The sequence below is a fragment of the Chlorocebus sabaeus genome, chromosome 18, assembly GCF_047675955.1.
Source record: "Chlorocebus sabaeus isolate Y175 chromosome 18, mChlSab1.0.hap1, whole genome shotgun sequence".
In the NCBI taxonomy this organism is placed as follows: domain Eukaryota; kingdom Metazoa; phylum Chordata; class Mammalia; order Primates; family Cercopithecidae; genus Chlorocebus; species Chlorocebus sabaeus.
Genome location: NC_132921.1, coordinates 22,732,401 through 22,759,515, shown reverse-complemented (window position 1 = coordinate 22,759,515; position 27,115 = coordinate 22,732,401). Strand labels below are relative to the sequence as shown.

The 27,115-nt window shown below is 42.4% G+C and overlaps 1 protein-coding gene across 6 annotated transcripts in view; it reads right to left on the bottom strand.

Moving 5' to 3' along the window:
- Window positions 1-27,115, bottom strand: part of ATP8B1 (ATPase phospholipid transporting 8B1) — a 158,347-nt gene that overhangs the window by 65,969 nt on the left and 65,263 nt on the right. For 3 of the 6 annotated variants that reach the window (XM_008013973.3, XM_008013976.3, XM_008013975.3), the window contains exon 2: window positions 16,393-16,595. In XM_008013973.3, coding sequence (XP_008012164.3) covers window positions 16,393-16,573 — 181 coding nt within the window. In that variant the 5' untranslated portion in view covers window positions 16,574-16,595. Of the gene's footprint in view, window positions 1-16,392; window positions 16,599-27,115 lie in introns of those variants that run through there. The other 3 variants (XM_008013974.3, XM_073006276.1, XM_073006277.1) reach the window with 3 other exon arrangements.

Below are 27,115 nucleotides of genomic sequence, written 5' to 3'. Positions count from 1 at the left end.
ACCTTGCAACCCTCTCTTGGAAGCTCAATGGATTTGCTGGTGCATTAAAGGCTGTGAGAAGCCCTGTAGCAAATAAACTGATTGTATTTTCTAAGTTAAATGTTTCAAAATGCTTTAATATTTAAAATAGCTTTTCTAAAATTAATATAATCACAGGCACTTTAAAAAAAATCACAGAACACCTGTTAACATGAGTCAAGAAGTGCTGCACTGACGCACATGCCTTTTGGAAGGGCAACAAAACAGCACGCAGAGGAACTGACCTTTTTGAGCAAACATTTATTTTAAGTGTCTGCTTGGAACAGAGAACTTTACTGGACACTTGGACTACAAAGATAATTTACAGAAAAAGTAGGCATCTTGCCCCATTTTCTTTTTTGTCCTTCTTTCTTTTTCTTTGTTCTTTTCTTTTCTTTTTTTTTTTTTTTGAGACAGAGCCTTGCTCTGTCATCCAGGGTGGAGTGCAGTGGCGCGATCTCAGCTCACTGCATCCTCTGTCTCCCAGGTTCAAGCAATTCTCCTATCTCAGCCTTCCCAGTAGCTGGGACTACAGGCGCACACCACCATGCCCGGCTAATTTTTGTATTTTTAGTAGAGATGGGGTTTCACCATATTGATCAGGCTGGTCTCAAACTCCTGACCTCAGGTGGTCCACCTGCCTCGGCCTTCCAAAGTGCTGAGATTACAGGCTTGAGCCACCATGCCTGGCCACTTTTTCTTTTTCTGTTCTTTTCTTCTTCTCCTTTTTTTTTTTTTTTAAAGAGATGGAGTCTCACTATGTTGCCCAGTGCCTATGCTGGCCTCAAATTCCTGGGCTCAAGTGATCCTCCTGCCTCAGCCTTCAGAGCAGCTGGGATTACAGGCATGCACCACACTGTGCCTGGCTCATCTCATTTTCTAGAATGGATATATTGACAAAGAAAAGAGAAGAAATAAGAACTGTACCAGCAAAAAATGCACCTTCACCATACGGCCCTTTAGTTAAAAGCTACAAAGCTAACAAGGGTGTGTCATCAAAACCATCCATGTACATGTAGAGATGATTTTAACAGCTGCCACATGACATGTGGCTCAAAGTCAGCCCGAGTCTACTAAATGGTTGTGTTGTCAATATATTTAAATGTGGCTACGTGCTCTCCAGAGTGTTCCCATGATCACCACGTCCTTTGATCACTTCCATCTGGAAGAGCAGATGAGTGCAGCCCTCCCCTCATCCTCTCCGTGCTGGCACCAAATGCTTGCTTACAGACCTACCAAAACCAAGAAGCTGCGCTGGTTGGTACACACTGCAGCGAACAAGGAAAACAAGAAGATAAAAAGTCTAACATCAAAAGAAGAAGAAAAAAAACAATAGAAATAATTGAAGAGAGAATGGGTAAAGGACATGAAAAGACAGTTCATACAAAGGGAAATTCAAATGCTGCTCTCGCCGAGGCTGGAGTGCAATGATGCAACCTCAGCTCACTGCAACCTCTGACTCCCGGGTTGAAGAGATTCTCCTGCCTCAGTCTCCCGAGTAGCTGGGATTACAGGTGCCCACCATCACGCCTGGCTAATTTCTGCATTTTTAGTAGAGACCGGGTTTCATCATGTTGGCCAGACTGCTCTTGAACTCCTAACCTCAGGTGATCTGCCCACCTCGACCTCCCAAAGTGCTGGGATAAAGGACATGAGCCACTGCACCTGGCCTCAAATGACTCTTAAACCTGTGAGAAGATACTCAGGTTCCTAAAAGAGAAATGCAATTCTTCACAAAGATAGTAGTTTTTACCCTGTAATAGCAAAATATTGGCACATGGTAATGATTGGGATGACATTCTAAGTTGAAAAGAGAGCAGAGACACAGACGCTCCGAGGTAACCTTTACGGAGAGCAATTTGGCCAGGTCTGAAAATTTAACACACACATATGCACTGAGCGAACAATCGCACTTCTAGGAAATATCCCCCACGTACCTACTGCAGGGCTTTTCAATGCAGCCCTGTTTATCAGAAAGACTAGAAACAACACAATTGCCTACTAGGAGTAGCCAGTTAAACACGATTACAATAAAAGCCTATGCGGTGCGCAAAAAAACGATGAGGTGACCCCATAAATATGATAGGAATGACCTCCAAATTACACTGTTAAGAGGCAAAAGCATAAGGGTATCTGCCATCTTGTGCTTTCAGCTATGCGATGCACAGAATTCATACACAATATGAATGCATATGTGTACACACATACGCACATGTATGTTTCTGCCTATGTGTATGGGCATATAAGGAAACAAGTTTGTAAGCATTCTTTGTGCATGCAAGCATGTGTATCTCTCTGGAAGGATATATTTTGAGAAACTGGTAGCCGTAATTTCTTTTTGTTATTTTTTTAAAAGACAAAGTCTCATTGTGGCACCTGGGCTGGAGTGCAGTGGCAAGTGGCATGCTGACAGCCCACTGCAGCCTCTGAACTCCTGGGCTCAAGCGATCCTCCCACCTCAACTTCTGGAGTAGCTGAGACAAAAGTGCATGCCACTGTACCTAATTTTAAAAATTTTTTGTAAATATGAGGTCTTGTTTTGCAGACCAGGCTGAACTTGAACTGCTGCCCTCAAGCTATCCTCCTGACTTGTCCTCCCAGAGTGCTGGGATTACTGGTGTGAGCCAACCGTGCCCAGTCCAGCAGTATTTTTTTGGAAAGGAAACTGCATGACTGAGGGACAGAAGAGGCAGGAAGGAAAACTTCATTTTCATTCTGGACCCTTTTCTAATTGGATTCATTTACATGTATTACTGTTTTAAAGCAATGTTTGTGATTCCACTCCTTCCCTCTATTGGCTTATATATATAGCGAATATGGAGAGGAGCAAGATGGCCAAATAGAAGCTTGCACTAATTGTAACTCCCATAGGAACTTCAAATTTAACAACTCTCTACAAATAAAAAAGCACCTTTAAAAGAACCAAAACATCAGGCACTCACAGCACCTGGTTTTAACTTTATATTGTTGAAAAAGGACTGAAGAGGGCAGGAAAGATAGTCTTGAATTGCCAATGCCACCCCTCCCCCAACCCCAGCACCAGGCTTTGCATTAAACTCTGTGCTGCACTATTACAGACAGTAGAAAGCAAAAACAGGCTGAACTCAGCTGTTGCCAGACCATAGAGGGAGCATTTAGACCAGCCCTAGCCAGAGGGGAATCTCCTGTACCTTGGTCAGAACTTGAATTCTCGCAAGCCTCGCCGAGGGCCAAAGTTCTCTGGGGCTCTAAATAAACTCGAAAGACAGTGTAGGCCAACATGAACTACAACTCTTAGGCAAGTCCTAGTGCTGAGCTGGACTTGGAGCAGTTGACTTAGCAGGCACATGACCTACTGAGACACCAGCCAGAGCAGCCAGTGGAACGCTTATGCGGCCGCTCCCTGCCAACCTCACTGCTCCAAAAGAGACCTCTTCCTTCTGCTTGAGTTGATGAGAGGGAAGAGTAAAGAGAACCTTGTCTTACATCTTGGATACCGGCTCAGTCACAGTAGGATAGGGCACCAGGCAGAGTCATGAGGCTATTTCAGGCCCTAGCTCCCAGACAACATTTCTAGACACATCCTGGGTCAGAAGGGAGCCTGCTGCCTTGCAGGGCAAGGACCCGGCTCTGGCAGTCCATCACCTGCTGATGAAAGAGCCCTTGAGCCCTAAATAATCAGTAGCAACACCCAGTTAATATCCAAGGCTGCGGGCCTTAATTGAGGCTGAGACGTCCTGGCTTTAGGTGTGACCCAGTACATTCCCCGCTGTGGTGGCCATGGTGAGAGATTCCTTCTGCTTGAGAAAAGCAGAGGGAAAAGTAAAGGGTACTTTGTCTTGCACGCACTTTATTTATTTATTTATTTTCAGAGATGGAGTCCCGCTATGTTGCCCAGGCTGGAGTGCAATGGTGTGATCTCAGCTCACTGCAACCTCTACCTCCTGGGCTCAAACAATTCTCGTGCCTCAGCCTCCTGAGTAGCTGGGATTACAGGTGTGCACCACCATGCCCAGCTAATTTTTTAAAAATTTAATTTAATTTAATTTAATTTTTGAGACAGAATCTTGCTCTTTTACCCAGGCTGGAGTGCAGTGGTGCAATCTCAGCTCACTGCAACCTCTGCCTCCCAGGTTCAAGCAATTCTCCTGCCTCAGCCTCCTGAGTAGCTGGGATTACAGGTGCATGCCACCATCCCTGGCTAATTTTTGTTTTTTTTGAGACCGAGTTACACTCTTGTTGCCTAGGCTGGAGTACAGTGGTGTGATCTTGGCTTACTGCAACCTCTGCCTCCTGGGTTCAAGTGATTCTCCTGCCTCAGCCTCCTGAGTAGCTGGGATTACAGGCATGCACTACCATGCTTGGCTAATTTTGTATTTTTTGTAGAGATGGGGTTTCACCATGTTGATCAGGCTAGTCTCAAACTCCTGACCTTGTGATCCACCCACCTTGGCCTCCCAAAGTGTTGGGATTACAGGTGTGAGCCACCACACCCAGCCTATTTATTTATTTATTTATTTATTTATTTATTTATTTATTTTTAGTACAGACAGGGTTTCACCATATTGGCCAGGCTGGTCTTGTGCTCCTGGCCTCAAGTGGTCTGCCCGCCTCGGCCTCCCCAAATGCTGGGATTACAGGCATGAGTCACTGCGCCCAGCCTGTGTTGCACTTTAGGTACCACCTTGGCCACAGTAAGGTAAAGCAACAAACAGGCTCTTGGGGTCCCTGAGTCTAGGCCTTAGGTTCTTGGATGACATCTCTGGACTTGCTTTTTGCCAGAAGGGAGCTCACTGCCCTGAAGGGTGACTGAAAGCATTTACCACAAGCTGACTGAAGAGGCTGTAGGCCTTTATTGAACATCAGCAGTAACCTGGCAGCCCTCCTCATGGGCCTGTGTTGGTGGTAAACATGGGGAGAGGCCCCTGAGCCTATGGAAAGGAGAAGGAAGAGTGGGAAGGACTGGCTAATGGTTTGAGGCCAGCTCAGCCACAGTAGAATAGATAGGACACCAGAAAGATTTCTAAGGTTTTGGACTCCAGTCCATGGCTCCCAGATGGCATCTCTGGATCTGGCTACAGCCTGGGGGAACTCACTGGCTTAAAGCTAGCCTGACTGGTTTCAAGACCTGCTTATTGCAGAGCCCCAGGGCATTGAGTGAACATAGGCAGTAGCCAGATCACGGTTAGAATGGGCCATGGCGAGACCCAATGTGGTGCCGGCTTGAGGTCTGACCCAGTACATTTTCAGTGGTGATGGCCACAGTGATGCTTGTATCACCACACCCCTAGCTCTGGGTGGCCCAGCACAGAGGGGACAGAGGGAGAGGGGGAGAGGGGAGAGGGGAGAGAGGGGGAAGGGGGAGAAAGAGATAGTGAAAAAGAGAGAGAGAGATTGAGATTGATTCTGTTTGGGAGAAAGTAAGCAACAAGAACAAGAGTCTGGGCTTGATAATCCAGATAATTCTTCCAGATAGTCTGCAAGAAATGCAGTGTTACTGAACTTGAGATGCCCCCTAAGGCAGATATGGGTTTGATTATAATATCCAAGTTCTTTTGAATACCTGGAAATCTTTCCCAAGAAGAATGTGTATAAACAAGCCCAGACTGTGAAGGCTACAGTAAATATCTAACTCTTCAATGCCCAGACTGATGAACATCCACAAGCATCGAAAACATGACTTTACCAAACAAACTAAATAAGGCACTAGGGGTCAAGCCTGCAGAAACAAAACTTCATGACCTTTCAGACAGAAAATTCAAAATTGCCATTTTGAGGAAACTCGAAGAAATTCAAGACAGCACAGAGAAGACATTCAGAATTCTATCAGATAAACTCAACAAAGAGGAAACTCAAAGAAATTCAAGACAACACCAAAAAAAAATTTGAATTCTATCAGATAAATGTAACAGAGATTAAAATAATTAGAAAGAGTCAAGCTGAAATTCTGGAGTTGAAAAATGCAACTGACACACTGAAGAATGCATCAGAGTCTTTTAATAGCAGGATTGATTAAGTGGAACAAAGAGTTAGTGAGATGGAAGACAAGCTATTGGAAAATATGGTCAGAGAAGACAAAAGAAAAAAGAATGAAGTACACCTAGAAGATCTAGAAAATAGACTTAAAAAAGCAAATCTAAGAGTTATTGGCCTTAAAGTGGAGGTGGAGAAAGAGAAAGGGGTAGAAAGTTTATTCAAGGGGGTAGTAACAGAAAACTTCCCAAACCTAGAGGAAGATATCAATATCCAAGACCTAGAAGGTTGTAGAACACCAAGCAGATTAACCCGAAGAAGACTACCTCAGGCATTTAGTAATCAAATTCCTAAAAGTCAAGGATAAAAGGAAGGATCCTAAAAGCAGCAAAAGAAAAGAAACAAATAAAATACACTGGCACTCCAATACGTCTGGCAGCAGGCTTTTCAGTGGAAACCTTACAGGCCAGGAGACAGTGGCATGACATATTTAAAGTGCTGAAGGAAAAAACTCTTACCCTAGAAAATATATTTCAAGCATAAAGGAGAAATGAAGACCTTTCCAGACAAATAAAAGCTGAGGGATTTCATCAACACTAGATCTGTCCTACAAGAAATGCTAAAGAGAGTACATTAATCAGAAAGAAAAAGGATGTTAGTGAGCAGTAAGAAATCACCTGAAGGCACAAAACTCACTGGTAACAGTTAAGTATACAGAAAAACCCAGAATAGTGGAACACTGTGACTGTGATATGTAAAACACTCTTCAGTAGAAAGACTAAAAGATGAACTGATAAAAAATAGTAACTAGAACTTTTCAAGACATAGCACAATAAGATATAAATAGAAATAATAAAAAGTTAAAAAGCAGAGGGAGGAAGTTAAAGTGTAGAGTTTTTATTAGTTTTCTTTTAGCTTAAAATAATGAGTTATTAGACAGTTCTTACAAACCTGTCTAATATGGTAACCTCAAATCAAAAAACATACAATGGATACATACAAAATAAAAAGCAGGAAATTAAAGCATACCACAAGAGAAAACCACCTTCACTAAAAGGCAGAAAGGAAGGGAGGAAAGAAGGAAGAGAAGACCACAAAGCCACCAGAAAACATAACAAAACAGCAAGAGTAAGTCCTTACTTATCAGTATAACATTGAATGTAAATGGACTAAACTCTCAATCCAAAAACAGAGTGGCTGAATAGTTTTGTTTTTTTTTTTTTAAAAAAATACCCAATTATCTGTTGCCTACAACAGATACTCCACCTAGACTGAAAATGAAGGGATGGAAGAAGATATTCCACGCCAATGGAAAGCAAAAAAGAACAGGATACCTATATTTACATCAGACAAAATATATAGACAAAACTACAAGAAGAGTCAAAGAAAGTCACTATATAATGATAGAGAGGTCAATTCAGCAAGAGGATATAATAATTATAAATATTTATCCACCTTACACTGGAGCACCCAGATATGTAAAGCAAATATTACTAGAGCTAAAGAGAGTGTTAGACCCCAGTAAAATAATAGCCAGAGACATCAACACTACACTTTCAGCATTGGACAGATCTACCAGACAGAAAATGAACAAAGAAACATCGGACTTAATCTGCACTATAGACCAAATAGATATTTATAAAATATTTCATACAATAGCTGTAGAATACACATTCTTTTCCTCAGCACATGGATCATTCTCAAAGACAGAACATATATAAAGTCACATATATGACTTAACAAGTCATATATAAGACTTAACAAGTCTTAAAACATTCAAATAAATTGAAATAATATCAAACATCTCTGACTGACCACAATGGAATAAAACTAGAAATCAATAATAAGAGGAATTTTGGAAACTATACAAAAACATGGAAATCAAACATGTTCCTAAATGACTAGTGGGTCAATGAAGAAATTAAACAGGAAACTGAAAAATTTCTTCAAACAAATGATAATGGAAACATGATACACCAAAACCTGTGGGACACAATGAAAGCAGAACTATGAGGGAAGTTTATAGCTATAAGTGCCTACATCAAAAAATAAAAAAAAACTTCAAACAACCTAATGATGCATCTGAAAGAACTAGAACTGGGTGCAGTGGCTCATGCCTGTAATCCCAGCACTTTGGGAGGCCAAGGCAGGCGGATCATGAGGTCAGGAGATTGAGACCATCCTGGCTAACACAGTGAAACCCCGTCTCAACTAAAAAATACAAAAAAATTAGCCGGGCATGGTGGCGGGCTCCTGTAGTCCCAGCTACTTGGGAGGCTGAGGCGGGAGAATGGTGTGACCCAGGAGGCAGAGCTTGCAGTGAGCTGAGATCACACCACTGCATTCCAACCTGGGCAAGAGAGTGAGACTCTGTCTCAAAAAAAAAAAAAAAAAAAAAAGAACTAGAAAAGCAAGAGCGAACCAAACCCAAAGTTACTAGAAGAAAAGAAATAATAAAGATCAAAGCAGAGACAAATGACATTGAAGCAAAGAAAACAATACAAAAGATCAATGAAACAAAAATTGTTCTGTTTGCTTTGGTTTGGTTTTTTTTTTGGAGACAGAGTCTCACTGTTGCCCAGGCTGGAGTGCAGTGGTGTGATCTCGGCTCCCTGCAACCTCCGCCTCCCAGGTTCAAGCGATTCTTGTGCCTCAGCCTCCTGAGTAACTAGGAGTAGCCAGGACTATAGGCATGTGCCGCCACGCCTGGCTAATTTTTGTAGTTTTAGTAGAGTCAAGTTTCCACCCTGTTGGCCAGGCTGGTCTCAAACTCCTGCCCGCAAGTGATCCACCCACCTCAGCCTCCCAAAGTGCTGGGATTACAGGTGTGAGCCACTGTGCCTGATCAAGAAGTTAGTTTCTTGAAAAGATAAAATTGACAAACCTTTAGCTGGACTACCAAAAAAAAAAAAAAAAAAAAAAAAAAGCAAAAAAAGAGAGACCCAAATAAATGAAATCAGAGCTGAAAAAGGACACATTACAACTGTTACCACAGAAATTCAAAGATCATTAGTGGCTACTATGAGCAACTCTTTGCCAATAAATTGGAAAATGTAGAAAAAAAGGGATAAATTCCTAGATAGATAAAACCTACCAAGATTGAATCATGAAGAAATCCAAAACCCAAACAGACAAATAACAAGTAACAAGATCAAAGCTGTAATAAAAAGTCTCTCAGCAAAGAAAAGCCCAGGACCCAATGGCTTCACTACTGAATACTACCAATCATTTAAAGAAGAACTAATACCAATCCCACTCAATCTATTCTAAAATATATTGGAGGAGGAAATACTTCCAAACTCATTCTACAAGGCTAGTATTACCCTGATGCCAAAACCAGACAAAGACACATCAAAAAACAAAAACAAACAAACAAACAAAACCAAAAAAACCTACAGGCCAATATTATTGATGAATATTGATGCAAAAATCCTCAACAAAATACTAGAAAATCGAATTCAACAACACATTAAAAAGATCATTCATCATGACCAAGTGGTATTTATCCCAGAAATGCAAAGATGGTTCAACATACACAAACCAATTAATGTGGTATGTCATGTCAACAGAATGAAGGGCAAAAACCATATGATCATTTCAATAGATGCTGAAAAAAAATTGATACAATTCAACATCCCTTCATGATAAACATCCTCAAAAAACTGGGTATAGAAGGAACATACCTCAATATAATAAAAGCCATATATTACAGACCCATAGCGAGTATCAAACTGAATGGGGAAAAACTAAAGGCCTTTCCTCCTAGATCTGGAACATGTGAAGGATGCCCACTTTCAACAGAAGTCCTAGCTAGAGCCATCGGACAAGAGAAAGAAAGAAAGGGCATCCAAATTGGAAAGGAATAAGTCAAATTATCCTTGTTTGTAGATGATATGAGCTCATATTTGGAAAAGCCTAAAGACTCCACCAAAAAACTATTAGAATTGATAAACAAATTCTATAATGTTGCAAAATACAAAATCAACATACAGAAATCAGTAGCCTTTCTATTTGCCAATGAAAAACAATCTGAAAAAGAAATCAAGAAAGTAATCCAATTTACAATAGCTATGAATAAAATACCTAAGAATTAAGTTTACCAAAGAAGTAAAAGATCTCTGCAACGAAAACTATAAATTGATTGCAATGATGCTAGAAACTAAAGAGGACACCAGAAAAATGGAGTGATATTCCATGCTCATGGATTGGAATATTGTTAAAATGTTCATACTACCCAAAGCAATCTACAGATTCAATGCAATCTTTATGAAAATACCAACGGCAGTCTTCACAGAAATAGAAAAAACAATCCTAAAATTTGTATGGGAACCACAAAAGACCCAGAATAGCCACAGCTAATCTAAGCCAAAAGAACAGAACTGGAGGAATCACATTACCTGACTTCAAATTATACAACAGAGCTATAATAACCAAAACAACATGGTATTGGCATAAAAACAGACACATAGATCAATGGAACAGAATAGAGAACTCAGAGATAAATTCATCATCCTCAGTGAACTTATTTTCAGCAAAGGTGCCAAGAACATACATTGGGGAAAGGCAGTCTCTTCAGTAAAAGATGCAGGGAAAAACTGCATATTTATATGTAGATGAATGAAAGTAGACCCCATATCTTGCCATATGCAAAAATTGAATCAAAATGGATGGATTAAAGAATTAAATCTAAGACCTCAAACTATGAAACGACTACAAGAAAACCCTGGGGAAGGCCAGGCGTGGTGGCTCATGCCTGTAATTCCAGCACTTTGGGAAGCCAAGGTGGGTGGATCACGAGGTCAAGAGATTGAGACCATCCTGGCCAACATGGTAAAACCCTGTCTCTACTAAATACAAAAAGTTAGCCGGGCATGGTGGCGCATGCCTGTAGTCCCAGCTACTGGGGAGGCTGAGGCAAGGGAATTGCTGGAACCCGGGAAGTAGAGGTTGCAGTGAGCCAAGATCGTGCCACTGCACTCCAGCCTGGCGACGGAGCAAGACTTGGTCTCAAAAAAAACCCAAAAACCAAAAAACAAACACACACACACACACACTGGGGAAGCTCTCCAGGACACTAAACAGGGCAAAGATTTGTTGAGTAATACTTCACAAGCAAGGCAACAAAGGCAAAAATGGACAAATGAGATCACAAGTTAAAAACCTTCTGTAAAGCAAAGGAAACAATCAACAAAGTAAAGAGACAACAGAAAGGGAGAAAATATTCAGGCCACTGAATTAATTTTCAATGATAGATTCTTCCCCTTGTCTCATCCCAGAACCACTCTATATCTGCAGGGACTGGGTCCAGGCACCTAGAGAGTTTGTAAAAATTCCACAAGAGGTTCTGATGTACAGGCAGGACTGAGAACCTCCAGTTAGTGCAAGGGAGAATGTCTTCCTATGGTGACTTCTATCATTAAAAATCTACTTCTGAACTTGGGCTGCAAAGTAGCAGGAAGAAAACCAACAGCTGAGTTAGGTTTCCATGAGCAAGAAATTCGTACCCAAGGTTCAATCATAAATTACATGACTCGAAAGCAAATTCTCTAAAATGAGCATGTTGCCCAAGATCTTAAAAATAAATAGAATAGACTGGGCACAGTGGTTCACGCCTGTAATCCCAGCACTTTGGGAGGCCAAGGTGGACGGATCACCTTAGGTCAGGAGTTCAAGACCAGCCTGGCCAACATGGCAAAACTCAGTCCCTACTAAAAATACAAAAATTAGCTGAGCATGATAGTGGGCGCTGGTAATCCCAGCTACTTGGGAGGCTGAGGCAGGAGAATCGCTTGAACCCGGGAGACGGAGTTTGCAGTGAGCTGAGATCGCACCACTTCACTCCAGCCTGGGCAACAAGAGTGAGACTCTATCAAATAAATAAATAAATAAATAAATAAATAAATAAATAAATAGAATAAAATGAGATGGCACAGTATCACCACCCTTCCCTATCAATAATCACTCAGTGCAGGAATACCCCTCACCCCGCGGCTTTACAAGCTTCAATTACTCGTGTCTGTAGGCTATGGAGGTGGATGGCAATTTACAACCAATCAGAGAAAGAAGGAAATTAAGTGGCCAGAGTAGACTACCAAATGTGGTATGTGCCAAAAATGGAAAATGCATCTTATTAAGTGGAACAGCTCCCTCAGCGCTTTTCACAGAATCCCTAGGATATCCTACAATTGATATGTTTCAATGAGCCGTCTTTATCTGTGTGTTGGTTCCATCTAAATATTAATTCATAGATGCTCTAAAGACCCCACATTCTTAATTTCAGATTATTTTATGAAGATATCACTTTAAGGCTGGGTGCGGTGACTCACGCCTGTAATCCCAGCACTTTGGGAGGCTGAGGCTGGCGGATCACAAGGTCAGGAGATCGAGACCATCCTGGCCAAAATGGTGAAACCCCGTCTCTACTAAAAATACAAAAAATTAGCCAGGCATGGTGGCACACGCCTGTAATCCCAGCTACCCAAGAGGCTGAGGCAAGAGAATCGCTTAAACCCGGGAGGGAGAGGTTGCAGTGAGCTGAGATAGCGCCACTGCCCTCCAGTCTGGGTGAAGAAAAGAGACTCCGTCTCAAAACAAAAACAAAAACAAAAACAACCAACCAGGAAACTCCAAAAATACAAAAACTAGTGTTTCCCAGAACACACGCTGAGAAGTGTGTTCATCAGGAAACGAAGGAGCTCATCCCATAGCACTGAAAACATTGCTGCTCATTTCTGAGAATCTTTGCTCCATCTTTAGACAAAGGGTAAAGTTTCTCCACTCGAACCTGTGGGCTTATCTTTCTCCATGGCACATTCTAACAGCATGTTTGTGCCTGTCCTTCCTTCTCACAAAACACAATAAAGGTCCTTTTACTGAAAAGTACTCCGAATGGGTCTCTCAAAACACTTGTTTAACAGGAAAGCTTAGTTGGGCTAGGGGATTTCCTTTCTTTAAGAAAAAAGAAAGCAACTTTCTGTGCTACAATCCTCATTAAAGAAACGAGCACAGTTCAGGCCACTTAGGCAGTGCTTTGCTGGAACGGGTGCTGGTCCCTGGTGATACTCAGCCTGGTGGTACCTCGCTGGGTGACTCATATTCTGATGTCTTAAAGAACTGATCCTCTGCAGGAAATTATTCAGGATGTGAAATGTCAAGAAAGACAGATGATGATTAAAAAAAGAAAGAGAAGTCAGGGTTACACTGAACTTAATTGGGAAATTGTCCAAATGAGAATATGGCAGGAAAGGAAAGAGGAGGAAAGAGGGATGAAGAGGGCAAAGAGAGGAAGGGAGGAAAGAGGGAGAGCCGACTGGCTGTGAGGGAGGCAGGGCAGACGGGAAATGGGAGGAAAGAGGTCTGGCATTTACTGAACATCATCTGTGTGCTTGGGAAGGGCACAGAGAGGTACTAGAATAAGAATTTTTGTAAAAAGTCACAGGCAAAGTCATTTGATATGCGTTTTGAGAAGTGAGAACCACCCACATCCCCTAGGAATATAAACCATCCTTGGAAAACACGACTAAGATTCAAAACTGAGAATTTTTTTTTTTTTTTTTTGAGATGGAGTCTCGCTTTGTCACCCAGGATAGAGTGCAGTGGTGAGATCTCAGTTCACTGCAACCTCCACTTTCCAGGTTCAAGCGATTCTCCTGCCTCAACCTCCCGAGTAGCTGGGATTATAGGTGTGCGCCACCATGCTGGGCTAATTTTTGTATTTTTAGTAGAGATGGGGTTTCACTATGTTGGCCAGGCTGGTCTCGAACTCCTGACCTCAAGTGACCCAACCGCCTCGGCCTCCCAAAGTGCTGGGATTACAGGCATGAGTCACTGTTCCCGGCCAAGACTGAGCTCTTTTAATGCCCATATGATGAGGGTAGAAATCTACAAAACATATGACCTGCAAACTGAATGATCAGGAAAGGACCCTAACCACCAGAATGGGCAGGCAGAGTTGGTAAAAAACAGGGGATGAGAGTTTCCACCCACTACATGCTTCTCTGACATTTCTGCAGGCACCCAATCCCGGTCCCTTTGCTGTGTCCCAGACTACACGTCTGATGGCGTGCCACCAAGCACCAAGAGCGAAGTTGACCCTTGACCCCATGGAGCCAATTCTCCTGCCACCCCATCAGATATCTACATTTGGTAGAGATTCCAAAATTGTGATAGGAGACTAAGCAGTGCAGTTGTGGGGGAAAGGAATGAGGAAGAAGCATATTTTATTCACTGTTTGGGCAATCAACTAGAACTTCCTTGTAACTTGTCCGGCTGCTTCAGCTTTAGCTAGTAGACCAATATCCAGTCTGGACCTGTTATGACAGAGGCCACCTTCCTGTTCAGGTGGGTGGGTATTCCATTTTCTTTCTTTCTTTCTTTCTTTCTTTTTTTTTTTTTTTTTTGAGACGGAGTTTCACTCTTGTTGCCCAGGCTGGAGTGCAATAGTGCCATCTCGGCTCACTGCAACCTCCGCCTCCTGGGTTCTAGTGATTCTCCTGTAGTCCCAAGTAGCTGGGACTACAGGTACACGCCACCACACCTGGCTAATTTTTGTATTTTTAGTAGAGATGGGATTTCACCATGTTGGTCTGGCTGGTCTCGAACTCCTAATCTCAGGTGATCCACCCACCTTAGCCTACCAAAGTGCTGGGATTGCAGGCGTGAGCCACTGTGCCCGGCGGGAATTCCATTTTAATTCTGGTCAAATATCATGATTTTAGTACCTTCTGCTTCAGGGCAGAAGTCACTTAAGCTCAGTCCTCAACAGCTTGAAATTAAATCCAGAAACCCACTGTAAGAGGTAAGGCATCTAAATGTTTACTATGGAGAGGTAGGGGACAAAAGACATACAGGAGTCAATGGCCTCCCCAAATTTGGGTGAGATGGGGCTCCCAAGGGTACATGCACTCCCCACACTGAGAATCTCCCCACAGGGAGAACAGGAACAGGAAGAATCATTGCAGAAATGGGATTTCATGGCATGTCACATTTTCTACAGGTGAAAATTATTAGAAAAAAATAGCTCATCCAGGTAGCAGAACCCAAGAAAGAGAAACTAGAGGGGGGGTTGGCATGGGGGAAAAACAGGCTTCTAGAAAACCTGCAAGGGCAGAATGGCAGGAACAGAGACCTCGGGCAAACCAGCTAAAATCTGAGGCTTCTCTGACTAAGGCTGCAGGGAGGCATGTCTGGAGGGCTGAAACTGGAACACTATGATAATGATTTCTGTGAATGTGATGCTAAGGTTGTTCAGTTAGAATTTTAGGGAACACCATGGAAGAAATATTTTCAGCCTGATATCAAACCTGGGGTCCAGAGAGAAAAGTCTCAGCTTGCTCATGGAGAAGAGCTACAAGAGAAGCATACATCTGTTTGCCAGGGTGGGAGAACCAGTAGCAGATGAAATAGAAAAGCCACAAAGGAAAAGGCATTATGGTAAAAGCAAGCCAAGTTCTACTGCCCTCAGTGATGTACTGTCTGTGGCTACTTACGCACAACATTGGCAGAGACCACGTGGTCCACAAAGCCTAAAATGTTTACTTGCTGGCCCTTTACAGAAAAAGTTTGCTGGCCTTGGTCTAGACCCTGCCTCTGATGCTGACCTGACCCTGGGCAGACCATACATACATACACACACACACACACACGGATATATATATACACACACACACACACACACACAAGGGTGGTTATTTATATAACTCATACCACCAGTTTAACAATACCAATAGTAAACATCTAAAGATTGATTGATATGTATCCTTTAAAAATTTCTGGGTGCAGTAACATGCAGATTCTTGTACACATAACTCCATTTTAAGAATATATACACTGGCTAGGCATCCTAGCTCTCATGCCTGTAATTCCAGGAGTTTGAGAGATTGAGGGGGGCGGATCCCTTGAGCTCAGGAGTTTGAGACCAGCCTGGGCAACATAGTGAAATACCATCTACACACACAAACACACACACAAATACAAAAATTAGTTGGACATAGTGGTGCATGCCTGTAGTCCAGCTACTCAGGAGGCTGAGGTAGGAGGATCGCTTGAGTCCAGGAGGTCGAGGCTGCAGTGAGCCAAGTTCATACCACTGGACTCCAGCTGGGGAGACACAGTGAGACCCTGTCTCAAAAAACAAACACACACACACACAAAACAAACAAACAAACAAATATACACACTAACAAAGACCTTAATGTATTTTCTCTGCAGAACTTGTCAGATATGCTCTCCTAGCCCTTCATACTAAGCACAATGGGTACTTGTCCAAGCCCATCCACCATTCTGTCAGTCGCATCCTAAGAAGACATCAGAGAAGATTCCCTCCTAGACCACACAAAATGGACCGATCATCTTTGGCACGTGTGGCCACGACCCACATGAGGATTTGTAAGCGACCTAGTCACCGGGACTTCATGTGGTTACCTTTTCTGAATGGCTCCTGGTTCTCCTCCGCTTCCCTGTTGACTCGGTTTTGTTCTGGTTCAACAGTAGACCCCTGGTCATCAAGTTCATCTTCTGTTTCATCATCACTATAGGGAACCACTTCATCATTAGGCTGAGAATCCTCATCAAATGTCGTTTCTGAGTCTCTTTCTGTACTCATTCTGCCGGCAAATTGGAACTACCTGCTTAAAAGGAAAGAGAAATCAGAGTGGATTATGACTCTTGCCCAGTTTTTGGTTGAATCCTGCTTGTATCCCGTTACAATGCCCCTTTTACAGAACATTGTCTTACTGACATGTAAATATTCTGGAATAGTACCCCCAAATTCAACTTAACATGCAAATAAGAACAAACCCATTCAGTACTGATTAAATGCTTGGGTAAGATTTTTAAAAAATATGTCACTGCAAATCTTTTATTTTTAAACAAGAGTATATATATATATATATTTTAAGGCAATATTTAAAATTAGGGGGTCTCTACCCAATGAAATAAATTTAGTGGGTAACAATCAACATTAAACTAAAATGAAACAGACTATAAAATATCTGATTACAGCACATATAATAAGAATAAGTACTGCTTGATAACACAGTTGTACACATTCACACGTTTATTTGCATTGTGGGTGTTAATGGAGTTGAATTTCTTCCTGTGGATTGCTGGCAAAGTTGACAAACCACTGCTCTAAGATATCTGGTTTCTGCTAACACTAACATTCCGAGCCTTTGTTCTGACACAACATTTTTAATATAACCTTAGATCTTCCAAGTTTACTGACTTCCCAGGAACACTCCCTAGCTTTTCTATCTTCCCAACTACCGCTGCCCACTTTGTATCTGCAATTTGTGCTTGAGCATCTACCGCATAAGATGACTCCAAACAAGTGCGAAGAACAACCTTAGTTATATTTATTTTAGGAAAATATTTACACAAATACCTCAGGTTACAGACACACAGCCTGACATTTACATAAGCATCACGGTACCGTGTAGTCAGTATTGTTAATGACAGCAGCTCACATTTATTTTGTGTTAACTGCATGCCAAGCCTTGCACTAAGCACTTTATAGACATGGGCTCATTGAAACTTCCCATACCACCATGGTGAATAACAGTCTTATTGTTATTCCTACCCAGCAGAGGAGAAAAATCAAAACACTGGAATGCTAAATAACTTGCACAATAATTATTAAAAATTTAAGGCAGCCGCGCGCTGTGGCTCACGCCTGTAATCCCAGCACTTTGGGAGGCCGAGGCGGGTAGATCACGAGGTCAGGAGATCGAGACCATCCTAGCTAACACAGTGAAACCCCATCTCTATGAAAAATACAAAAAATTAGCCGGGTGTGGCAGCCTGTAGTCCCAGCTGCTCAGGAGGCTGAGGCAGGAGAATGGCGTGAACCCAGGAGGCGGAGCTTGCAGTGAGCCGAGCTAGCACCACTGCATTCCAGCCTGGGCAACAGAGCAGGACTCCATCTCAAAAAAAAAAAAAAAAAAAAAAAAAGGCAAAAACAACTGCTTCACAAGGAGAGGTCTACGCTCTATTTTTGTATTATGGTTTATGATATATTTTGAACGAAAATTGCCTCAAGTAGAACTATGTAGCTGATTGTACGTTTTGCAACAAATCTTAGACCTCTAAAATAATTTTTACATTCACAAATGCACACTCACGAAATTTTCAAATATTTATATGAGGATTTTTGCCAAGTATTATGTAAAACAGTAAAAGCCAAAAGCAAGTTGGGTTACAATTGTCGACTATATAAATAAATTGTGGCATCTGATATTCTAGGATAATGTGCAACGATTTAGATGATCAGAAGAGTATTTGATGACATTGCATTAATGACCTTAATAGGTAAGTTATTAAGCCATATGTATAGCATACACCCAGTTATTCACACACACACTTGTTCATTTTCCAAAATCTCAACAATTGACATACATTATTTTATTATTATTATCTTTTGAGACAGAGTATTGCTCTGTTGCCCAGGCTAGAGTGCAGTGGTGCAATCTTGGCTCACTGCAACCTCTGCCTCCCAGGTTCAAGCAGTTCTCCTGCCTCAGCCTCCTGAGTAGCTGGGATTACAGGCGTGTACCACCACGCCTGGCTAATTTTTGTATTTTTAGTAGAGACGGAGTTTCACCGTGTTGGCCAGGCTGGGACATACATGACTTTAAGGGAGATGATGCATGCAAAATGCTCAACTTAGTACATAGCCTACAATAAGTACTCAATAAACATTAACCATTAATTTTTCATATACTTCTTGGTGATTTGTAGGTTTCCTTTTGAAAAATGCCTATTCATGTCCTTTGCTCACTTTTTAATGGTATTATTATTATTTTAAAATATTGTTGGCATTCATTACAAAGAATAACTTAGATTCTATTGCATGATGTTGTATGGCGGCACAGTTCTAAAGAGCCCTATAGTCACAGATGCAGAGTTCCTAGCACTCCTGGTCCTCAGCACCTCAGGCCATTCTCTTCTGTCTTCAAAGAACATTCGCTCCCCAAATCCATAGTCTTTACCTCTGGCCTTAGCTTTTCAGTAGCAAGCACAAGCCTTCCTGGCAGAACTTACAATTTCATTGGTTATGCTTATGCTTTCCTGGTTATATGTATACTTTCCTGGCAGTACATATGCTTTCATGGTTTATACTATTTTAAAATTATTTTTTATTAAATGGAGCTAAATTTTTAAAAAGTCATCTTTTCCACTAAATCGGCATCGCCATGTTAAATCTAAATTTCCCTACTAAGTCTTTATTTTCTTTTCTTTTATTTTACTTTAAGTTCCAGGATACATGTGCAGAACACGCAGGTTTGTTACATAGGTATACATGTGCCATGGTGATTTGCTGCACCCATCAACTCGTCAGCTAGGTTTTAAGCCCTGCGTGCATTAGGTATTTGTCCTAATGTGCTCCCACTCCTTGCCCCACCCCCCTGCCCCCGACAAGCCCCAGTGTGTGATGTTCTCCTCCCTGTGTTCATGTGTTCTCATTGTTCAACTCCTGCTTATGAGTGAGAACATGCAGTGTTTGGTTTTCTGTTCCTGTGTTAGTTTGCTGAGAAAGATGGATTCCAGCTCCATCCATGTCCATGGAAAGACCACGATCTCATTCTTTTTTATGGCTGCAGGGATTATTTGTTTCTGAGTTGTTTGAGTTCCTTGTATATTCTGGATACTAGTCCTTAGTTGGATGAATAGTTTGCAAATATTTTCTCCTATTCAACAGGAAACATTGCACTCTGTTGATTGCTTCTCTTGCTGAGTAGAAGCTTTTTAGTTTAATATAGTCCTATTTGTCTATTTTTGTTGTTGTTGTTGCCTGTGCTTTTGAGGTCTTAGCCATAAAATCTTTGCCTAGACCAATGTCCTAAATATTTTCCCTATGTTTCCTTCTAGTATAAAGTTTTATTAGTTTTTTTTTTAAGAGAGAGAGAGGTTTTCACTCTGTCACCCAGGCTACAATGTAGGAGGACAATCATAGCTCATTGCAACATTGAACTCTTGGGCTCAAGGAATCTTCCTACCTCTGCATCCCAAGTAGCTGGGACTACCAGCACATGCCATCATGCCATTTTTTTTTTTTTTTTTTTGGTAGAAATGGGGTCTCACTGCATTGTCCAGACTGATCTTGAATTCCTGGGTCAAATGATCCTCCAGGCTTGGGCTCCCAAAGGGCTAGGATTATAGGTGTGAGCCACCACACCTGGTCTCCTTTAAGTCTTTAATCCATCTTGAGTTGACTTTTGTGTATGGTCAGAGACAGGGGCCCAGTTTCATTCTTTTGCATGTGGAGATTTATTTCTGGGTTCTCTAGTCTGTTCCATTGGTTTATGTGTCTGTTTTTTTGCCCATATTATGTTTTGGTTACTACAGCCTTGAGATATATATATATCAATATATTGTTATATATATATAATAATGTGACTCTGAAAGTATCATATAGAAACATTTTTTATTGTTGCAAAAATATACATAACAAAATTGACCATTTTTGCCATTTTGTTTTGTTTTTCTCATTGCAGCCTCCTGGGCTCAAGCAGTTCTCCCCCCCAGCCTCCTGAGTAGTTGGGACTACAGGTACAAGCTGCAACATCCAGCTGATTTTTGTATTTTTAGAAGAGGCAGGGTTTTGCCATGTTGCCTAGGCTGGTCTCAAACTTCTGGGCTCAAGTAATCTACCTGCCTAAGCCTCCCAAAGTGCTGGGATTACGAGCATGAGCCACCATGCCAGGCCTTGTTTCACCCTATGTTTTTTTTTTTTTTTTTTTTTTTTTCAAATTTCTTAAAGGTGTACCATTGGAGAGTTTAAACTTTTTGTTGGTTGGTCGATTTTCTCTCTCTCTCTCTCTCTCTCTCTCTTATTTTTTTGCATCTCAGATGACACAAACCATTGTTTGTTTTCTCAGACACGGTTTCACTCTGCCACCCAGGTTGCAGTGCAGTGGCATGATCCTAGTTCACTACACTCTCAAATCTGCGGGCTCCAGCAATCCTCCTACCCTGCTCCCCAGCCTCCTGAGTAACTAGGACTAGAAGCACGAGCCACCATGCCTGGCCTTTTTTTTTTTTTTTTTTTAAAGAGATACGCTCTCCCTATGTTCCTCAGGCTGGTCTCAAACTCTTGGCCCCAAGCGATCCTCCCATCTCAGCTTCCTTTTAGCCATTTTCAAGTGTAGGGTTCTGTGGCATTAAGTGCATTTTACACAAACATTTTGTAAGTTATCCTTTTCATCATTGCTTCCAAACTGCCAGGCATCTGGATATTAACACTGTCTCCAGCCCTGTGAGGTTGAGAGAGGAAGCAAGCACAAAGGAATGGATTTGACAACCCACATGTCCGTGACTCAAAGCAAGCAAGGCCTTGCACAACCAACTTGCCACCCACACAATCTGCACAGGCTCAGTGAGAAAGCAGGGGCAGGGAGCTCTACACTGAGAGTGAAGAAATGTCCTCAACTTGATTTCTCTCCAGTGTGCATGTGTGTGAAACACACACACACGGGAGGAATTTGGCTGTGTCATTTTAGTGTACCAAAGAGAAAAACAGGGAGAAATCACTTGTTTGAAGCCCTAAATGACATAAAGAATTTTTTCCCAGGTCTAAATAATGATTCCTAAGGTCAGGTGCTGTGTCCGGTATGGATTTGGAAACTTGATAATGTCTCTCATCACCACTCCAGGACACTGCAGACAGGTGTGCATCTACTCAGCACCCAGGAAACACCTGCAAGATGCAGAGTACTACGCTAGGCACAGGGAACAGAGCCACTGACTGACTGTGAGTTTTGAGGAATACAGATAAGTCAACTATTAAAGCTAGGAAACAGGCAGGGTGCAGTGGCTCATGCCTGTAATCCCAGCACTTTGGAAGGCTGAGGCAGGTGGATCACCTGAGGTCAAGAGTTCGAGAACAGCCTGCCAACATGGTGAAACCCCATCTCTACTAATAATACAAAAAAATTAGCCAGGCGTGGTGGCACATGCCTGTAAGCCCAGCTACTTGGGAGGCTGAGGCAGGAGAATTGCTTGAACCCGGGAGGGTGGAGGTTACAGTGAGCCAAGATTACGCCACTGCACTCCAGCCTGGGCAACAAAATCTAGTTAGAGGGATCTGGTAGCATTTCCAGGGAGAGGTGATGGTGGCCATGGAGATGGAGAGGAGGGGATGAACTGGAGGAGTATTTGAGGCAAAAACGACTGGCTTTGCTGTTTTATAGTTTTATTTTATTTTATTTGTTTATTGGGGGTGGAGTTTTGCTCTGTTGCCCAGGCTGGAGTGCAGTGGTGCGATCTCGGCTCACTGCAACCTCCACCTTCCGGGTTCAAGTGATTCTCCTGCCTCAGTCTCTCGAGTAGCTGGGATTACAGGTGCCCACCACCACGGCAATTTTTGTATTTTTAGTAGAGACGGGGTTTCACCATGTTGGCCAGGCTGGTATTGAACTCCTGACCTCAAGTGATCTGCCTCCCTCAGCCTCCCAAAGTGCTGCACCCGGCCATGGACTGGTGTCTTTAGAAGAGGAGAAATAGACACATGATCTCTCCTTCTCCATGCACACAGAGGAAGGGCCATGTGAGAACACAGCAGGATGGCAGCCAACTACAAGCCAAAGAGAGGCCTCACCAGAAACCAACCCTGCTGGCACCTCCATCTTGGACTTCCAGTCTGCAGAACTGTGAGAAAATAAACGACTGTTGTTTAAGTCAACCAGTACATGGCATTTTGTTATGGCAGCCCAAGTGGATTAACACTAATCCACTATGGATTCCCATCACTTTAAATTAAGTCCAAACTCTTTTCACGACTCTAAGGGCTCTCCATACTTCTACACCCTCCTTCTTGCTCACGATTGCTGAGCTCCACGGCCCTGCTTTCAGCTCCTCAAGCAAACAAAGCATTTCCTGCCCCAGAGCCTCTGCATATGCTCTTCCTAGTACCTGGAATGCTCTTCGCCCAGTTCTTTGTATGACTGCTATTTCTCACTCTTATTTTACTTTTTATTTTATTTTATTTGAGACAGAGTTTCTCTCTTTTTGCCCAGGCTGGAGTGCAATGGTGTAGTCTAGGCTCAGCACAACCTCCGCCTCCCAGGTTCCAGTGATTCTCCTGCCTCAGCCTCCCAAGTAGCTGGGATAACAGGCTGGGATAACATGCCTGGTTAATTTTGTATTTTTAGTAGAGACAGGGTTTCTCCTTGTTGGTCAGGCTGGTCTCAAACTTCTGACCTCAGGTGATCTGCTCACCTTGGCCTCCCAAAGTGCTGAGATTACAGGCATGGGCCACCACGCCTGGCCGATTTCTCATTCGTTAGGTCTCCATTTCAGTGTCCTCTTCCACTCATGGTATTGAATAGGATTCTGCCCTCCTCTTCCTGCTACCACTGGCCCCCTTGAGCACTTACATTTCTGTTTCCTTCCTAGTACTTGCTATGGTTTGTAAATATGTATTTGCTTTTATTTATCTGCCTCTCCCACCAGACCATAAGCTCTACAAGAACAGACTGGTCTGTGAATACTCAGTGCCTACTACACAGTTGACACTGAAAGATCTGGGGAAAGAGCAAATCAACTTTTAATAAAGTCCTCAAGGGCTCAGAGAGTTGTCTTACACCGAAGTTCTTTACCGTCTTTACACAGGTCACACCTACCACATGGTAACAGATTCACCAAGTCACTGGACTAAGGATGAAAGATCGAGGGCAATGATGGGAGAGAACAGCAACAGCTAAGTTCAGAAGTCATACAAGATGGAACTTTTTAGGAGTCTGAGTCATTTGAGGCCATCCAAAAACCATTGCCCAAGATTTTACCATGTACAGAAAACTAAGCCAGCCTTCTGGTAGGGTACTAAATATATCAAAGGTGAGGACCGATCTTTCTTGTTCATCACTAGCCCCTACCAGAATCTGTCATATAGGAGGCTCGTTTGCTTCTGTCCTTAGGAGGCTTGACTAGACCAGACTATAGTCTAGATAAGAATTGGCAAATTATAGCCCATGGGCCAAATTCGGCCCACTAACTATTTTTTAAATAAAGTTTTATTAGAATACACCCTTACTCATTACTGACATACTACTGGCTATGGTAGGTTTCTTTTTTTTTTTTTTTTTTGAGACAAAGTTTTGCTCTTGTTGCCCAGGCTGGAGTTCAATGGTGCGATCTCAGCTTCACCTCCTGTGTTCGAGCAATTATCCTGTCTCAGCCTCCTAAAATGCTGGGATTACAGGTGTTAGCCACCATGCCTGGTCCTTCATCATTTTTTTTTTAATGGCTTTTAAAGTTCACAAGAAGAAAGACTATTTCTGAAATGTGTTTTTCCTCATTTTGTTTATTATTATTATTAAAGACAATGCTGTAAAATATTTAACATATCATAATTTATAAGTATGAATTACATTTCTATATGTTCTATGCTATATGTGTTTCTTACTATATGTTCCATACTAAATATAAATTACTACTCTAAGATGGCCCCTGGTGATCTCACCTTCTGGTGTTCACATCTTTAATTCCTTGTGAGTGTGGCATACACATGAGGTGCTTTGCTTCTTTTTTCTTCCTTTTTTTTTTTTTTTTTTTTGGTGTTGATGTTGTCATTGATACAAGTTCTTGCTCTGTCACCCAGGCTGGAGTACACTGGTGTGATCAAGCTCACTGCAGCCTCAATCTCCTGGGCTCAAGTGATCCTCCCGTCCCAGCCTCCTAAGTAGCTGAGACTATAGGTGTGCACCATCACACCCAGCTAATTTTTTGGTTTTTAGTAGAGATGAGGTCTTGCTAGTTTGCTCAGGATGGTCTTGAACTCCTGAGGTCAAGCAATCCTCCCTCCTTGGCCTCACGAAGTACTGGGATTACAGGCATGAGCTACCGTATCCAGCCCCTTTTCCTTCTTTCTTCTTCTTCTTCTTCTTTTTTTTTTTAAAAAATAAGCCTGAATTCCTGAACTTTGCTTCTTTTTTGTTTTTGAGATGGAGTCTCGCTCTGTTGCCCAGGCTGGAGTACAGTGGTGTGATCTCGGCTCACTGCAACCTCCGACTCCCGGGTTCAAGCAATTCTCCTGCCTCAGCCTCCTGAGTAGCTGGGATTACAGGAGTGCGCCACCATCCTGGGCTAATTTTTTGTATTTTTAGTAGAGACAGGGTTTCACCATGTGGGTCAGGCTGGTCTTGAACTCCTGACCTAGTGATCTACCCACCTCGGCCTCCCAAAGTGCTGGGATTACAGGCATGATCCACTGCCCCCAGCCTTGAACCTTGCTTCTAACCAATAGAATATGGTGCAGGTAATGGGATATCACTTCCATGATTATGTTATAAAAAACCATGACTACCTTCTTGCCAGTCAACTCTTTCCCCTTCCTGGCTTTGGTGAAGCAGCTGCCCTATGGAGAGGCTCACACGGCAAGACACGAAGTGAGCACTGACCAACAGCCAGCAGGGACTGGAGTCCTCAGTCCCTTAAGGAATGCAGTGAATTTTGCAATCACTATATGAACTTGGAAGCAGATCCTTCCTCAGTCCTGCCTTCAGATGAGACATCAGGCTGGGATGACACCTTAATTGTAGCCTTGTGAGAAATCCTGATACGGAGAACCCAGTTAAGCTGTGCTCAGACACTTGATTCATGGAAACCATGAGATAATAAACACATGTTGGTTTAAGTTGCTAAGTTTTGGAGTAGCTTGTTACATAGAAATCGATAACCAATACACATACCATTAGTCACAAGTAATAATTCTAGGGTCAGGCACTCAATGTGGCCACTATTATTTCCAAGGTTTTCCATAGAGCCCCCATCTAAAAGGCAGCAGAAATCTTCTCTATTAGCCTAGTTAGTCCAGACCCTGTTTGGAATCTGCCCAGTATTCTTTTATTTACTTCTTTGAGACAAAGTCTCACTCTGTGGCCCAGGCTGGAGTCCAGTGTTGTGATCTCAGCTCACTGCAACCTCTGCCTCCCAGGTTCAAATGATTCTCTTGCTTCAGACTTTCCAGTAGCTGGGACTACAAGTGCATGCCACCACACCTGGTTGATTTTTGTATTTTTAGTAGAAACGGGTTTTACCTTGTTGGCCAGGCTGGTCTCAAACTCCTGACCTCAAGTGATCTACCCACCTCGGCCTCCCAAAGTGCTGGGATTACAGGCATGAGCCACTGCACCCGGCCAATGCTCAGTATTCTTGAAAGTAAAATGACAAACTTGATGACAGTTGTAATTAGATAAAGAATCTCATGAAGCAATAGTAATAAAATGTATCTAAGATCTACATTAAATTTAAACTTTATACTGTTATAGAAACAGCATAATTACAGTTCCCAGCAGGAACAAGATTACATTTTTTTTCCTCCCAAGGCAGGACTGAAAAAAACCTAGAAGCCTGGGATAAATAACATAAAACTAAGGGATCAACAGTATCAATGTAGTGGGGACAATTCAGCCAGGATCTTTACACATGATAGAAAAGGCTGCTCTGGGTCCACAGCTTCACCCCCTATTCCTCAGAAAGTCCACCCCAGAGCCCTTTCTCACAAAGGAAGATTGGTTGCCTGGGTGCGGTGGCTCACACCTGCAATCCCAGCACTTTGGGAAGCTGAGGCAGGAGGATAATTTGAGGCCAGGAGTTCAAGACGAGTCTGGGCAATATGGCAAGACCCCATCTCTACAAATAATAATTTAAAGAACTAGCTGGGCACCTCTAGTCCCAGCTATTTGGGAGGCTGAGGCAGAAGGATCGCTTGAGCCCAGGAGCTCAAGGCTGCAGTGAGTTAGGATCATGCCACCGAACTTCAGGCTAGGTGACAGAACAAGACCCCGTCTCTATTTAAAAAAAAAAAAAAAAAAAAAGCCTGGCTCTTGTTTCATTCTGCACAATTTCAATGGTGGTCATTAGAAAAGATACAGGGGAAATTTCAATACCTTGGCCTTTCAGAGATGAGCAGATTTTTCATTCCCCTGGCTAAGGTTCAAAGGATTTCTTAGTCCAACATTGCCATGGGCTCCCAGCATTTCCTAGTAATATTGTATTTCTTCCAATCCATATAAGGTAGCCCCTTCCAGGACAAAGGATTTTTCACACACATTGTCTCATGCAGTTGTCATGGAATTATGCTGAGGCGAGTCGCCAGGCAATGTCATTACCTTCTTACTAATGAAAAAACTGGGGTGGTTTCAAAGCT